We start from the raw sequence: 14531 nt of genomic DNA on the forward strand, positions 1-14531 counted from the left end.
GTACGGTGAATTTAAATCAAGGCTCGGTGCAAAGAACGAGGAGACGGCTGCGTATGATCTCTCAACCATGCTCTGTAATGAGCACACACACGTGTACAATACACACAGATCTCAAAAATCTCCGGTAATGGACTCTTGCAGTCTCGTGGGATTACGGGTGGGTGTGAACTGCCAGCCTGAAGATGTGGCTGGATGAGAACTCTCTGTGTGTGTGTGGGTACCCTTTCATGTGTATGTTTTTTTTTTTTTCCCCAACATGGAGTCTAGTCATTAATCAGGATGGGGGAGTGCGTGGGAAGAGCTCACCTTCAGCAAACTGAAGAACCCTCTCCCAGAGGATCGGTAGTGTGTCCAAGAGAGAAAGAGAGATGGTCCGAGCTGCGCATTAGCATATTCAGTCCGTTCTGTAATGTGCATGTTCGTTTGTGGACATGTGTACAACGATAAAGCTCTGCTACGGCCATGTCCAAAGGCTGTGAGACGGGTTGTTGTGCAAGTCTGGTTCGTCCCACGCAACACATTATCTTGGCTGTGCAACGGGGTCAAGTGGTCAAGGATGTTTAGTGACAAACGCACTTTTCACAAGATGTTATGGAAATTCAAGGTTGTAGCAAAGCAACCGCGTCCTGAATGCTATATAGGACCCAGAAGCAGTGTGTGATGATTGTAGTGATGTGATGATGACACGATTGCTCGACTGAGCTTTTTCCCGTCGTCTCATTTCAGCCACATAATCAACTCTCCTGTGCATTTTTTATGTCCATGTCATTCGGTTTTTTTTTTCGTGTCATGTATTTATTTCTTCCATCCTTCCGTCCTCGTTCCAGGGCAAAGACCTTCTGACCCAGAAGATTCCAGTGTGGCAACAGGCCTGCTCAGACCCCAACAAGCTGCCCGAGAGGGCCATGCTCCTCGCCCAACAGATGGGCTCTGCCGCCCTCGGGGGCACAAGCCCGCTGCATACATCCAAATCCAACCTGGTCATCTCTGACCCCATCCCTGGAGCCCAGCCTCTTCCTGTGCCGCCAGAGCTGGCCGTCTTCATGAGTGGTGGCCTTGGACACCCTGGGGTGAGCGCAGGAAGTTACGGCTCAAGTCTTAATAATTGTTTGCCATTCATGGTGGTTTCACGTAGTCAATATTGTTGTATTATATGGGAATTCGGGTGATTATTAGTCAATCCATGAGACGACTTTGAGTATATGCTTCATTCTTTCTTACAGACATCTGAGTACTTCATGTGTTTTGTAGCAAGGGAACAAACAGCCGTCGGTCCATAAAGAGACAAATCAGAGAGATGTCTCTCTCGTCTCAGTTTAAAGATGCCACTCAAGTTAATGAGTGATGAACTCTCACAGGACTTTATCTCCCCAAGTCTGCTGCAAAGTTATAATGCGTCTTTTTTTTTTTTTTTTTTTTAAATAAAGATTATCTAGTGTGAACACAACAGATGCTGATTATAATTTTTTATACTGCATCTGTCCGCTTGTTAATTCCAGAGGCTGATGGGCCCTGATGGTATGTCCATGGTCAATGGGACAACAGGAGTCCACGGAGAGGAATATTGGACAGATGGGGGGACGATGTCTGTGTCTCAAGTCAGGCCTTCATCCCCTCAGACCCAGACCCAGGCCCAGTCCCAGCCTCAGAGACAGGTCAGCGATGTCTACTCCAATACCCTCCCAGTTCGCAGGCCTGCCCCCGCTAAGAATAAGAACCCCGTGGGTAAGCTATCCAGAGAGGAAGTCATAAAAGATGATTTCAAATTTAAGATAAGGCTGCCGACTGACTGCATATTACCTTTCATTTATTCAGAGCTTTTATGACTCCTCTCATAACGATATAATCATTTCTTTCATCATTGTCTGCCTGTCTGTGAATATCTTCAGGTGAGACACGGACCCTACCCAGATCCAGTTCCATGGCAGCGGGCCTGGAGAAGAACGGCCGCTCCCGCGTCCAGGCCATCTTCTCCCACGCCGCCGGCGACAACAACACCCTGCTCAGCTTCGCCGAGGGCGACGTCATCACCCTGCTCGTGCCCGAAGCCCGTGACGGCTGGCACTATGGAGAGAATGAGAAGAACAAGATGTAAGTATTCTGTTTTGCTGGGGTCCATGCTGGGAGGTGGGATGAATGCTCCTCCCTCATGTAGACGGAGCGGAAGTGGAATCCGTGTATGACAAGGTCTCGTCTTTTCTCAGGCGTGGCTGGTTCCCGTTCTCCTACACGCGCGTGCTGCCCGAGAGCGACAGCGAGAAGCTCAAAGTGAAGTATGCTGTAGTTTTTAACACAATCCATGTCCAAAGCCCAACAAGTGCAAACGAGTGCACGCCTGAGGTCTTTTGTTTTCTTAACCTTCCCAGTTTGCACCATGGGAAAAGTAGCAGCACGGGGAACTTGTTGGAGAACGACGGGTCGCTGCCCACACCCGACTATGGCCTGACTGCTCGACTGCTGGCACAGAGTCTAGCACAGACCCGTCCCCGCCCCTACAGCATGGCAGCAGGCTTTGCCACACAGGTATGAACAGTATACGTCACAGTTTTCTCCAAACGTTCCAATCACTCTGTGACCAGAAGGAAGAAAACCCTGCAGTCACTCGGAATGTATTGTCAGTTTCTGCTGCCACCTAGTGTCTCTGTGTGTACTCGCGGCTCACAAAGTAAAGCAAATTACCTTCTTGTTTGCAGCCTGCCATTGAGGATTATGACGGCCGCTTTGCCACAAGGTAAGTGCATTTTCTGCTGTTGCCCTTTATATTTTTTTATTTTTTATTTTTTTTAAAGAAATGTCTGACACTGTATGACTGCTGCTGCCATCTAAAACTCCACATGGATAGTTTAGCGGGAGTGCTAAAAAAACAAGAATGCCTTTCATCTGAGCTCCTGCATGTGCAAGCTTTGATACAAAAGAGACACTTTATGTCTCATTTAAGCCGGTTGTATTGTACAGTGTACTCCTAAAACATTTGTGCACATGCTATACTTAAAAAGAAAATCAATATGAATATGAAGAAGTGCTTTTTGTTGTTGTTTGGCGGAGCCTGTCAAAGTACACAAAAGCAAATAGTAAGCAGTGATGAGATGATGAACAGAAAACCATGTTTATCTGATTTATCCGAGTAGTTGGTCTCTCTCTTCATCAAATCATCAATTTGCCAACTTACTCGCTATAGTGTTAAAAAAAATCCCCACCTTGCCGTATGTATGCAGTGCTTCCTTTGAATATTTCTTTGCCCTTTTGTCTTTGCTCTTCTGTACTTTTTTATCATCATTATTATTATTATTATTATTATTATTATTATTATCATCATTACTTTTATTATTATCTAGTCTAGAGTGAAGTCAGCGTTTCAGTTTGAAGTCAGATTCCTCTTGGCCCAGTTGTACTTTAACTGTAATCCTATCAAGTCCTTGCTGACTCACCAGGGTTGTGTGAGGTTAGGATTAGGATTTATCCTGTGTCCGTTTCCGTCCAATTTGAGTGTACATTATTGTGTATTGTGTATTTTAATTGTGCGTGCCTGTGGAATAGAGGCAGCGTGTGTGTGTGAGTGTGAGAGAATCGTGTTGTGACAGTAGAAATCACGCTGACTTGCATCAATCATCGCTGTCCTTCAGTCTGGGGCCTTGGGCGCCAGAATCAAGCTTTATTCTTCACGTCTCCTCTGAGTGTGTGTGTGTGTGTGTGTGTGTGTGTTTTCTGTATCTGTATCAGTATTTTTTTGAGACGACACTGTCCTGCAGGGTGTATTCACCCCCCCCCCCCCCCACCCCCCCAAAAAAACACTAATCTAACATCTCTTCAGCTAAGGAGATGACTTGATGATTTTCTCATCAACAGTAACTCATTTGTAGCATTTGATGACTAAATTGTTTCACATTGGGAAACCTAATAATCCAACCGCTAAACCTGTGTGGATGAACCACGTTGATGAGGGAATTGGAAGTCCAATCTTCCTGATCACGGCGGGTGTGTTTGGAGGTGTCGGTGTAGGTGGGGTGACGCAGGTTTCTGGACCCCCACCTACATGTCTCCCAAACTCTACTCTGCCCCCTTGTGCCTGTCTTGTCTTTCTCCATTTCTCTCTGAGTGTGTCCGACCTGGCAAGCTTCCTTCTCTCTTTGTTCTACAGTGACAGTCCTGATGGCAAATTGATTTCGACTGTGTGAGAACAGACATACAGACAGACACAGACAGCTCCGGATAGCACAGGGGCCTCTTCCTTCCCATCTTTCCCTCCTCTTAGCCTCCCTCCTGTCCACTTATCTCCACCTCTCCTCCTGCCTCCACACACACCCCTTCTCCAAGTGGAAGAGGCCAGTTTCATCCCTCCTTTCTGTCCTCTCTTCCTCCTCGGGTCCCTCCTTTCCTCCTTCCGTCCCTCCTGGGTGCTGCTGCTGGTGGTGTCGGTGTGGACAGTAGCGGATGGTGGGTGGAGGATTGCGTTGAGCGAGAGAGCCAGAGCGGGGCCTACCTGCTCGGCATGCAGCGATATGGACTCTGAATACTGTATCTCTGATCACAGTCCACCGTCCCGGACTGATCGCTCAAGAGACTGCCTTTGCTACTGCTCGTCTTTCATGCATGTACATGGTTGTGTCATGTTGTCATTTTGACATGTTCATGTACTTGTACAAGTGCCAAAAGACTTCAATGTCATTGTACTAAAGCCACTGGCTGAATGGCCTTTTAAGCACACATGGGCCCCGTGTTCTCGAGTTCCCACCAAACACACATACAGTACACATGCTTAAAACAAACAAACAAACAAACAAAAAAAGAGCTTTGTTTCACAGTAAGGTTGTGCAGCAGATTACCGTTTCTGTTCAGAGAGATCCCGCGGGTGGCGCTGTGCTTCCTTGTGTCAGTACTAGACTTGATTTTCTGTCCAGAGAGTGTGTGTGTGTGTGTGTGTCTGTGTGTCATATCTGCCTTACTTTGCTTTATTTTCTATCAAAACACATCATTTACATGCAACGAAGCAAGTTTTCTAATGAAGCTTCAAGAATATACAGTATATATATACATATATATATATATATATATATACATATAAATCTCTATGACAACATAATATATAATTATTTTTTTCCATCAGTCTGCCAAATTACACTGTATTATCATCACAAAAACCAAGTTTTATTCTAAATTTGACTTAAACTTTACACCCTCAGCCCCGCGGAAAACCTGGAGGAACTTACCGCCAGAGAATCTAGTTACAGAAAGTAAAATGCGTCGCTCCAGTTACCTTCAGTTTGGTGTTTTCCAGCAGCTACAGTGCGGTTGAAGGGGTCTTTGAATCTTCTGTCGAGTATCCCCCAATAACGGCTGTGAATTAGTTTGAGGTCCAATAACTACCGCGGCTTTTTGAAGTTCTCAGTGTTATTTATGATTGTATTCCCTGAGTGGCTATGTGTTTATTTTTGTTTTTTTTGTTTTGGTCTATTTCTTTTAAAACAAACAAAAAAAAACAAACGTATTGTCCTTGTAATAAAAAAAAAAAAAAAAAAAGAAGATATTTGCAGAAACATTGAGAAACTACTCCTAAGTTGAAGTGTTTATTATATGCATGCTGTGGAGGGGAAACTAGAAAAAATGTGATTACTTAAAAATTGACCCTGAATGTATGGTGACTTTTTACAAAGGTATTCTGAATAAAAACATATCTCTATATATTAATAAACAGTCTGGTCTGACGAGAAATCTGTTCTGTCGGTGACGATGGCATTTCCTTTTTGAATATCTCTCTTGTTTTCGAATATTCCAAAGCCTCCTAAACCCGCTCACAACCTCCCTGCCTCGCTGAAAAGGTTTAAATTGTGTTTTCAAAACTGCCACCTTTTTGTGTGTCTCTCCCAACCACAGCTGTGTCCTAAGCATGCGTTTTCATTCTTTACCCCCCCTTCTCCAGTAACACTCATACCTGCTGTGTTGCTCTGTCACTCAAAAAGAAAAAAACAGACAGAAAAACAGAACGACTGTGCGGGCGTGCGTGTGTGCGTGTTTGGTGTGTTATTGCAAGTGTTGCCTGCCTGCGCACCTTTTTTGGTTTTGATCTTTTTGTGGTTGAGTTGTATCCGGGTTGTGTGAATAACTCGTGTTCAGCAGCGAGAGCCTCCGCACACCTGCCTGTTGAATGCGTTGCACTTTAAACTACAGCATTAGCTCATATGGTCGTTTAGATTTTAAGGACCATACAGTACTGTACATGGCATGTGGAGCATGAAGTGTGCACTTTTGTTTCCCCATCCCATCATTTTCAGTCAGAGTTATCATCATTATTATTATTATTATTATTATTATTATTATTATTATTATCACCAGACTAACCAGCAAAATGTGACCCATGCATGATCTGAGAGATGAACCATTCAAACCCAAAGGTTCTCTTTACCTTCCAGTTTGGGTCCAGAATTGTCCCGGTTCTGAGGGAACAGGACCTCCGTAAGTCACCAGCTTCCACTGCCTTTCAGCCAAACAGTCACTTTTTTCTTTTTTTTTTTCTCTCTTACTGCCTGGTTCTCTGTGCTGTCATTGGCTGTCTGGCTGTAATAGGATGCTGGGAATCACGGGTCTTTTCTGTCCTCTGGCCTCCGTGGACATTGGCAGCACTTTGCTCCACCTGCCCACTCGGCCACTGGTTGCAAAAGAATGACTCATGCTTTTTTCTTTTTTTTTTTCTGTGTAAGACAAAGCAATATATGCACTAACACTGCATGCGTTCCTGTTTATTATTATTTTACCACATGCTTGCTGAAACTGGATACATTCCACAACTCTCTGCGTAAACTTTAAGGAGGCAGATTTCTCTGGGTGTGGTTAGATCATAGACCATATGTCTATAGACTAAACTGTGTTCTGCCTTCAGCCTAATTATCACTGTTCCTTGCCCCACCCCTCCTCTCCCCACAGTGACCGTTCCCTGGAGGTCTACCTCCGGCCCACCTTCAATGATGACCGATCTGCACCCATCTTCTACTAGCGGCCTGCGGTCCCCCTTTCTGTGGTCACTTATTTACAAAAGAGGTGCAAATGCTGACATGCTTAACCCCCGGGTAAAGAAAAAGTAAAAATCACCTCACAGGCCGTGTTACTCTTCTAAGAAACTAGTTCATTTACCGGAGAAATTCACTCACAGGGCTTCCAGGTAATTCTTGTGATGTTTTTGCTTTGACGCCTCCACAAACACTGAATGTCCAAACCTGAACATTTGAGTGCAAAGTGTGGCCGTAGAGTTTTTAAATATTTAGATCTCACTGGTTGTGGATAAGGTATGGCTTATAGGTTTTCCTAGTGATGATGTTGCGTTACTGTTATTATTTATCTGCACTTCTACTGTGGGATTTCTTTTGTTTTGTTTCTTTCTTTCTCAACACTGTAAATTACATTTGAGGATTATTTGCGTTAACGAGCAGTCGAGGCACTCTCAATCTAAGATGGCCGGCTGTAGTTTTCAGTGAATCACTGTAATCGACACTGATGACACAACGTTGAAGCTAAAAGGAGACGGTTGCTTGGTAAGCTGTAATTCTGCTTTTGCTGAGTGACATAGCACTATGCCGTGTGCTTTCTAGTTTTGAAACAGTACACCCAGCATTTCAAAGTGGGAACTGTGCCTTTTTCTTTCTTTCTTTTTCCTTTTTTTTCTTTCCCATTTTTATGTAAACATAGGCTCCATGCAGGATTGGGTTAATCACATGGACACTGGGATTATCTCCCACCCTTTTTGTTTTGCTTGTAAATTCACTTTTCAGAAATACAGTGCATACCTAGTGTGTTTTTTTGTTTTTAAAAAAAATATATATATTTAGCTTTAAGGGAGTGGTAGTTTATCAGATAAGGCACAGTATTATAGCTTCGGATCTTTCTCAGAATTATACACTCATCTGGGAGGAGAGCTGGAGGAAGAGGTATTTATACGCACGTGTGTGTGTGTGTGTGTGTGTGTCTGTGGAGACAGCCGTGGAAATATGTATGCGATGGAAGTGCGAGAGTGTGTGAGGATGTGAAAAGTGAGTTCCTCTTAGCCAGCAGTCACGAAACAATGGATGAGTCTTTTACACTGAGGGATATGATCATGCTTTTTATTACACAGCTCCTTGGGCACCGAGTTTCCAATGCATTTCTTTTTTTTTTAAACAACTTTTATATAGCTTTAATTTTTTGTCCATTTCTCACCTCTTGTCCCCTTGTTTGTATTATATCTGTACTGTACAGAAAGTGCATCTAAATTATCCTGTCCAAAATAAATCTAAATGGGCACAAACATCACACTTGTATGTGTTGTGTCATATTTTTGTGTTTTATTTATGTATTGTTTTGCGTGTGTGTGTCCTTGTTTGACATCAATACATGGAAATAGATGACAGACACAAGAAGGGAAAAAGTATTTGAATTTATTCATTTGGGATAGTACAATAGCCATGTGGGGGGGTGGATGGAAACAGCAATGATGTTACTACTGGTGCATAGAAGAGCCCACCTCACCTTCTCTAAAATGCATCTGCCACTTTATCGCCAATGGGCTTTGTAATATCTCTTTGGCAAATTTGAGCGAGTGTCACCCTGGATTGCATCTTTTCAAATGCTTGTACAAAAATACCAGTGGGGTTTTTTTTTATTTTATTTTTTTGTTGTCTCTTCTTGCAGAATTTAAAAGGCATAGTGAGAGGAGACAGGATTGGCACTTTCAGCTTGAGAGGAATAGAGATGGGGAAGGAGCTTTCAATACAGCAGTAGTAATTCAAGTCAAGCTACCTGCTACATGTTGATATAACATTCATACAATAATATGGGAATTGTCCTCCTTTTTTTTTTCTTTTTCTTGTTTTTGTTTGTTTGTTTTGTGCACCTCAAACCCAGGCACACGACTGCAATAGAATACATCATGTAGGAGATCGTGGAGGATGACAAAAACTTGACATTCAACACTTATGACTGTCAACGTTCACATGACACAACTCCGGTGTCACACTATTGCTGATGAAATGCAACCGAAACGAAGCTGAGGTGGGACGCGTAATTTAAGTGTAGCCTGACGTCGGCACTGTGGACACGAACGGGCGGGCGGGGTGGGGGAACTCACATGTTTCAGATTTTTCATTCCAGGGCGGGGAGATGTTGAGTGGCTCCTACAAATAATGGCTAAATGGTTTTCAACAAAGTGCTTCAGACCGATTCAAACAGCACGACTGTGTTTCAGAAGTGAGCGGTGGTTATGACCAAGGAGTGACAACAGCTTGATGTCTTGTAACACAGTACGCCATATTCACTATTCGATACACCTCGGCATCGGGGGACAAATTAGGCTGCAGCACCGCCACCCACACACCTTTTTATAAAGAGTTGGATTTGACTTTAAAACACAAAAGCATCTTTGTGCATCCGTCATGAAGCACTGTTTCCTGGCTTTAACCACGTGGAAGTTGTAACAGTCTTTAAAAATGCCAGATTTACGTTAAGCACATAGACCAAGGCAGCCAATGAGAGGAGCAGCTATGAAGCCCGTCATGTTGGGATTTCTTTCTTTCTTTATTTATTTTTTTAATTTATTTTTCTCACAAATGAAATGGCCTGTAAGGTGACCGACAAACGCCGTCACATTTTCTTCATGATGTTTTACAGCAAACGATATGATCAGATATTCCGTCTGTTCTCGTGGTTGCCATACCAGCAGCAATCTCTCCATCATCGTCACAGAATTAAAAGAAAGGAGTAAGTGTGCAAATCATCAAGAGGGTTTCACGACAGTACGAGGCACTGTTTCAGAAAGGGTCACTGCGGTCAGATGCCCCGAACATCAATAAAAATAAAACTCTGTCAAACATCTGAATATAATAATGCTGCTTTTCTGTGTTTGAGAAGGATCCAGACTCTCTCATCCAGTCAGTGCCAGGGAGCTCTCAGTGTTTTGGACTTTATTCATTTTCCCCTGTTGGAAAAAGGTGGTGTTAAATTTACAGTACTTTTATTTCTCAACTCATCACCTTGTATGTTGCAAACACTCAAATGTACACTGCTTATGTCTGTCGCTCGGTGTTAGTAACACACAGATATTCATTTCTATTTTACACCAAAATACTTGTGCATTGATTTTTAAAGGAACTAAGAATTGGCTTGTGTCACTAATAATACTTCATTAATTAAAATGATGTGTGAAAATGTTTGTACAGACCTGTTGCAGAGCTTATGTGGGAGTCCGAGACATGTGTGATAGAGAATCGTGAGACCATGAACCGGTTAAGTGCTACAGCAGCAGGTTTAGGATCCTCGGGACTGTTGGAGGTGGATTTGGGTGAGGACTGGGGCTCGGGGATGACGTCAGGTGAAGATGGACGGGGTTCAAACGAAAGTTCTTCTTTCCATTCATAACTTCCATCTGAAAGCCAACACAGTCACAGTTACACACGGTATGCGATGCCAGATCACGTCAACGTTCTATGTAAAAAAAAAAAAAAAAACTCACCCTCTTCTGACTTGTTTCCATCTGTTTGTTCAGAAACGCGTAACGATTCACAGACTTCACCTTCAAGTTCAGCTTCAGGTTGCGGCCGGTGGTCGGAGGTGTTTGCCTCTGAAGATTCCTGCTCACTGGACTCTGTTCCTGTGGCGAAGGTGAAGTCAGCCAACTCTCCTGTGGGACTCTCCTGGAAGTCAAAAACAAACGCATTATTACTCGTACAATATTCATCAAATGATGCATATTGCATAGACTTCTGACATGTCATACCTGGTCAAAAAGGAACACCGTAACATCGTCAAAGAAGGACACCACTTTTTTCTTCCTCTCCAACTCATCGCAGAAGGACTGGGTGAGCAGGGTGGGCATCTTGAGAAGACTGCGGAGGTGTCTGGCCCTGCTGCAGTCGCTTACCACCACTGGCACTGTGGTAAAATCCTCCTCACTCTCCTCGCTGTCTTCATCTTGGATGTTGTAGGTCCTCAGCTCTTCATCAGACTCGCTGTCGTCGGAGTCATCCTCATCCTCCGCCTCCTCCAGGGGCGCTCTCACATCTTCTCCACACAGCTCCAGCAATGATGAGGAAGACGAAAGGTCAACGGGGCCGTTAGATTCTTCACATAAACTGTCCTGCGAGTCGCATTCCTCTGCATCGATATCCTCAAAGTCATCTTCCCTTATTCCCACACTGTCCCTTCTGTCCTCCTCCATATGATTGAATTCAGGCAGCTCCTCCTCCTCTGTGGATAAAACACCGTTGTCATTTTCCTCGTGAGCCTCGTCTATGCAGTCCGTCAAGGTGGAGTCAGAGTTCAAAGACTGGAAAGAGGAGCAATCTTCTGCTCTCCTGCTGCCTTCCTCGCGGTTAGCTGAGGCTTCCTGGACAGCAGAAGATGGCTCAGACGTGATGGAGGAACTGAGTTCTGAAGGAGGTTCCTCTCCTGAGTGCTGCGTCTCCAGTCCCAGGTCATCCTCTGCAGGGGCCGACTCTTTGGTCAGACAGCCACCCATCTGCGGGGGAAATGGTGATAGCATGGACAAACCAGGAGTGGGGAGGGAAGTGGTTGAACTATGGTCACCTTCTGAGAGATTGACCACAACGGAACCTTTTTTGTTTTTCAGATTTGTTAAATGTTCCCCATTATTTAATGGTCTGCTCATTGAATTGTCACCTCGAATGGAGTCAAGTTTCTCAGCAGTGAAGACATGGTGCGTTGAACCTACAAAGAACGTACTGCCTTCCTCTTGAGGGCTCTTCTCATTTTCAACATCATAGTCAGAGAAATAGGCCGAGTCCCTGTAGGGGTTCTTATCAATCAGACTTTTTAAATGTAGCTCTGAGGTGTTGGTGGAAGTGCAGACACCCTGGCCTAAACCCACCTGCAGAATAATTTCAGGTTCTCCACCCAGCCTAGGGCTCCCCTCTCCACCCCGAGTATCCCCAAGCTCCTTGAAGATAAATTCTGGAGATTCATTGTTCTCCGTGTCATAGCCACTGTCCAGGGATTTGGGCAAGATGGGGGTATTAAAGGGATCAGGGCTGAAGGCCTGATCACAAGCGCTGGCCATCGATGAGGACAGGTTAAAGGTATCTATAGAGTCAGATGTTCCCCCTGGATTCTTCAGTGGACTCAACTCTTCCTCCTCTACCTCAGCGTAATCTAAATTGAAGTCAGCAAAGATACCTGATGTAATATCTGTCATGTCATCATCATCATCCTCACTGTAGTCACCGATCTCAATCAGACTCATGCCGGATTCTCTTGCCCCCACTTTACTCTCCAGTGCTCTGCTACTCTCTGACCTCTCTGGACAGTTTAACCTTTTGTCTCCGAGACCAACAGATATTCCCGATGAAACCCCGTCCCAGATGTTCCCTCTGTGCTTGCCTGACAAGGCTCCTGTTTGACCTGTCTGAGGATCCTTGAAAGAAGATGGGGATTTTATAAAGCTTGTCTCTGGTATCATCTTAGGCTCAGAGTACAGTCTCTCTCCATGAAGCAATGATTGCTTTTCATATTTTCCCTCTACTTTTCCACCGTCTGTGCTCCTGGAATTAATACTTGAGCTGGTATGAGACTCAAATTTTATTAGATTTTCTGCAGTTGAGTTCATCTCCACTTGAGTAGCAGCTTCCTCTCTTTCTTTGTGAGATAAGTGAATGTATGAGCTTAATTCCATGAGCTCACTACCAGCATCATAACCACTGTCTCCTCTTTCTCCCTCCACGTTGCCAGGCGAAATGGAGCCGTTGAAGGTTTCGGTGGTGGCTTTGGTTAAAGACCTTAATTCTGTTGTGTTAGAATGATCAATTCTATAGTGAAGGTCAAGATAGGTGTCCTGCCCACTGCCCGCTGTCTGTCTGCTCTCAAACGTCAGACTATTATTGTTTGCCGAGCGGTTTGACGTCCAGTTAGTGGCATCTCCCTCAGAGAAAAGGTCGTCCTCAATGTCTTCACCTCTCAGGTGGCCCACCAGCAGGCCATCGTCCGTTCCTATGTCAATACTAATGTGGTTAACAATAGGTAGTGTCTTTCTGAGGGGCCCCATCATATTATGACAACTTTCACTAACTGTGCTACGCCCCGTGCTTGCTTCCAGGTAGGGATCACAGAAGCCTAAACTGGGGCTGCTGACTGCTTGTGACAAACTGCACGTGTTTTCCAAACACCCTACCGAATAGACGAGGTTTGACCGGGACTCTGGTGACGAGTCCTGTTCAGACAGACAGGACTGGTGGCATGTCTTGTATGCTGAGGTTTGTTCACAGTATATTGTGCCATCCTGATTTGGTGAGAAGCAGTTCATGGGGCTGGTTCTGGAAGCCTGTCTCAACAGCGGATCTATGGTTAGTTGAACAGTTGGACTTGAATCGGAGTCGTAGGCAGCGTATTTGGTGTTGTCGGCAGTCGACCAGTAAGCACGGGGCTGTGCCATGGACGAAGCAGTCCGACTCTCGGAGGACAACCTGCTGTTGCTGGCCTCCAGTCCCGGGCTGTAGTCCACAACACTGTCATCCAAGTTAATGTTACATTCTACTGGTTCCTCTATGCGGATATAGTACTCGCTGCTGACCGAGGGGCTGTGGGCACTCAACACTGGGACTACACCCGGGTGTTCAGGTTCATAATAGGACAGAGAGATACCTGAGGTCAGGCTGTCAGTCTTGCAGCCCCCTGAGGTGCTTCCTTTGCTTGAGTAGTAAATATCCTGGTAATGTGGGTTCCCCTGCCCCAGTGGCCCACTAGTGGAGGATGAGCAGTACGGCTGCTCAGCTCGAGCCTGCTCCCACTTGTACTCAAAGTTGAGACCGTGGCTGGTCTCTGTGACAGTCAATAGGTCGTCCCCTGTGTCTGAGTGGAAGCTGTCAGAAAAGTGTTCCAGGAGGGGGAAGGAGGATGACGCAGAGGAGGCCAGCTCCACTGCCTGACTTGGGTCTGTACCAGAGTTGTCTGCTGGTGCAGTTGTAGGGGTCAGGACTAGGGCTGTGGATGTAGCTGTGTGGGAGGTACTACCCAGCAGGTTGGGTCTCAAGGCATCCCAGCGTTGTTCAAAGTCCTCTTCAGCTTCACTGGAGCCTTTGGCACACAGGTATGTGACCAGAAGGTGAACTTCTTCACTGCTGGGTCTAAGCTCTGGCTGTAGCCAGCAGAATTGCATCACCTCATACCTGGACAGAAAGAAGAGAGAGAGAGAGAGAACCAAAAAAGGCAAGGAACATGTTAGAAGAGAACGTTTTGTTTATAATCAGACACTTATTTATAGCTAAGTTTTAGCTTTTTAATTAAAGATGAGAGAAAGTGTAAATAATTGACTTTAGACGAGCTATTAGGTAACATCAAAGAGAACCTTTGAAGACAACACTTTCCGACACTGACTTGTCCATTAACACCATTTTTTATTGTATTTTTGCCAGTTACATTGAGAGCCCATGATAGAAGTGCAGTGCTGTTGCTAACACGCTATGTTGACACTATGTGAGTGTGTGTGTGTGTGTCTTCAGTGTTCGCAATCCATAAAGTGACACATTAATAAATAAAAACTGTATTTGGCTGGCCTCCCCCCT

The 14531-nt window shown here is 44.8% G+C and overlaps 2 protein-coding genes across 8 annotated transcripts in view; one reads left to right on the forward strand and one right to left on the reverse strand.

Annotated features, from left to right (window-relative positions):
- baiap2a (BAR/IMD domain containing adaptor protein 2a) overlaps positions 1 to 8277 on the forward strand; it is a 49303-nt gene extending 41026 nt beyond the window's left edge. Inside the window, exons 8-15 of one of the 6 annotated variants that reach the window (XM_058654669.1) lie at positions 828 to 1070; positions 1500 to 1725; positions 1890 to 2091; positions 2205 to 2273; positions 2367 to 2523; positions 2694 to 2731; positions 6408 to 6450; positions 6919 to 8277. In XM_058654669.1, coding sequence (XP_058510652.1) covers positions 828 to 1070; positions 1500 to 1725; positions 1890 to 2091; positions 2205 to 2273; positions 2367 to 2523; positions 2694 to 2731; positions 6408 to 6435 — 963 coding nt within the window. In that variant the 3' untranslated portion in view covers positions 6436 to 6450; positions 6919 to 8277. Of the gene's footprint in view, positions 1 to 827; positions 1071 to 1499; positions 1726 to 1889; positions 2092 to 2204; positions 2274 to 2366; positions 2524 to 2693; positions 2732 to 4138; positions 6377 to 6407; positions 6451 to 6918 lie in introns of those variants that run through there. The other 5 variants (XM_058654666.1, XM_058654667.1, XM_058654664.1 and 2 more) reach the window with 5 other exon arrangements.
- Positions 8129 to 14531, reverse strand: part of LOC131476140 (serine/threonine-protein kinase LMTK1-like) — a 30550-nt gene continuing 24147 nt past the window's right edge. For both annotated transcript variants that reach the window (XM_058654662.1, XM_058654663.1), the window contains 4 exons: positions 10736 to 14135; positions 10472 to 10652; positions 10181 to 10384; positions 8129 to 9937 (listed from right to left, as the gene is read on the reverse strand). In XM_058654662.1, coding sequence (XP_058510645.1) covers positions 9924 to 9937; positions 10181 to 10384; positions 10472 to 10652; positions 10736 to 14135 — 3799 coding nt within the window. In that variant the 3' untranslated portion in view covers positions 8129 to 9923. The remainder of the gene's footprint in view (positions 9938 to 10180; positions 10385 to 10471; positions 10653 to 10735; positions 14136 to 14531) is intronic.

Source organism: Solea solea, chromosome 16 (genome assembly GCF_958295425.1).
Source record: "Solea solea chromosome 16, fSolSol10.1, whole genome shotgun sequence".
Taxonomy (NCBI): domain Eukaryota; kingdom Metazoa; phylum Chordata; class Actinopteri; order Pleuronectiformes; family Soleidae; genus Solea; species Solea solea.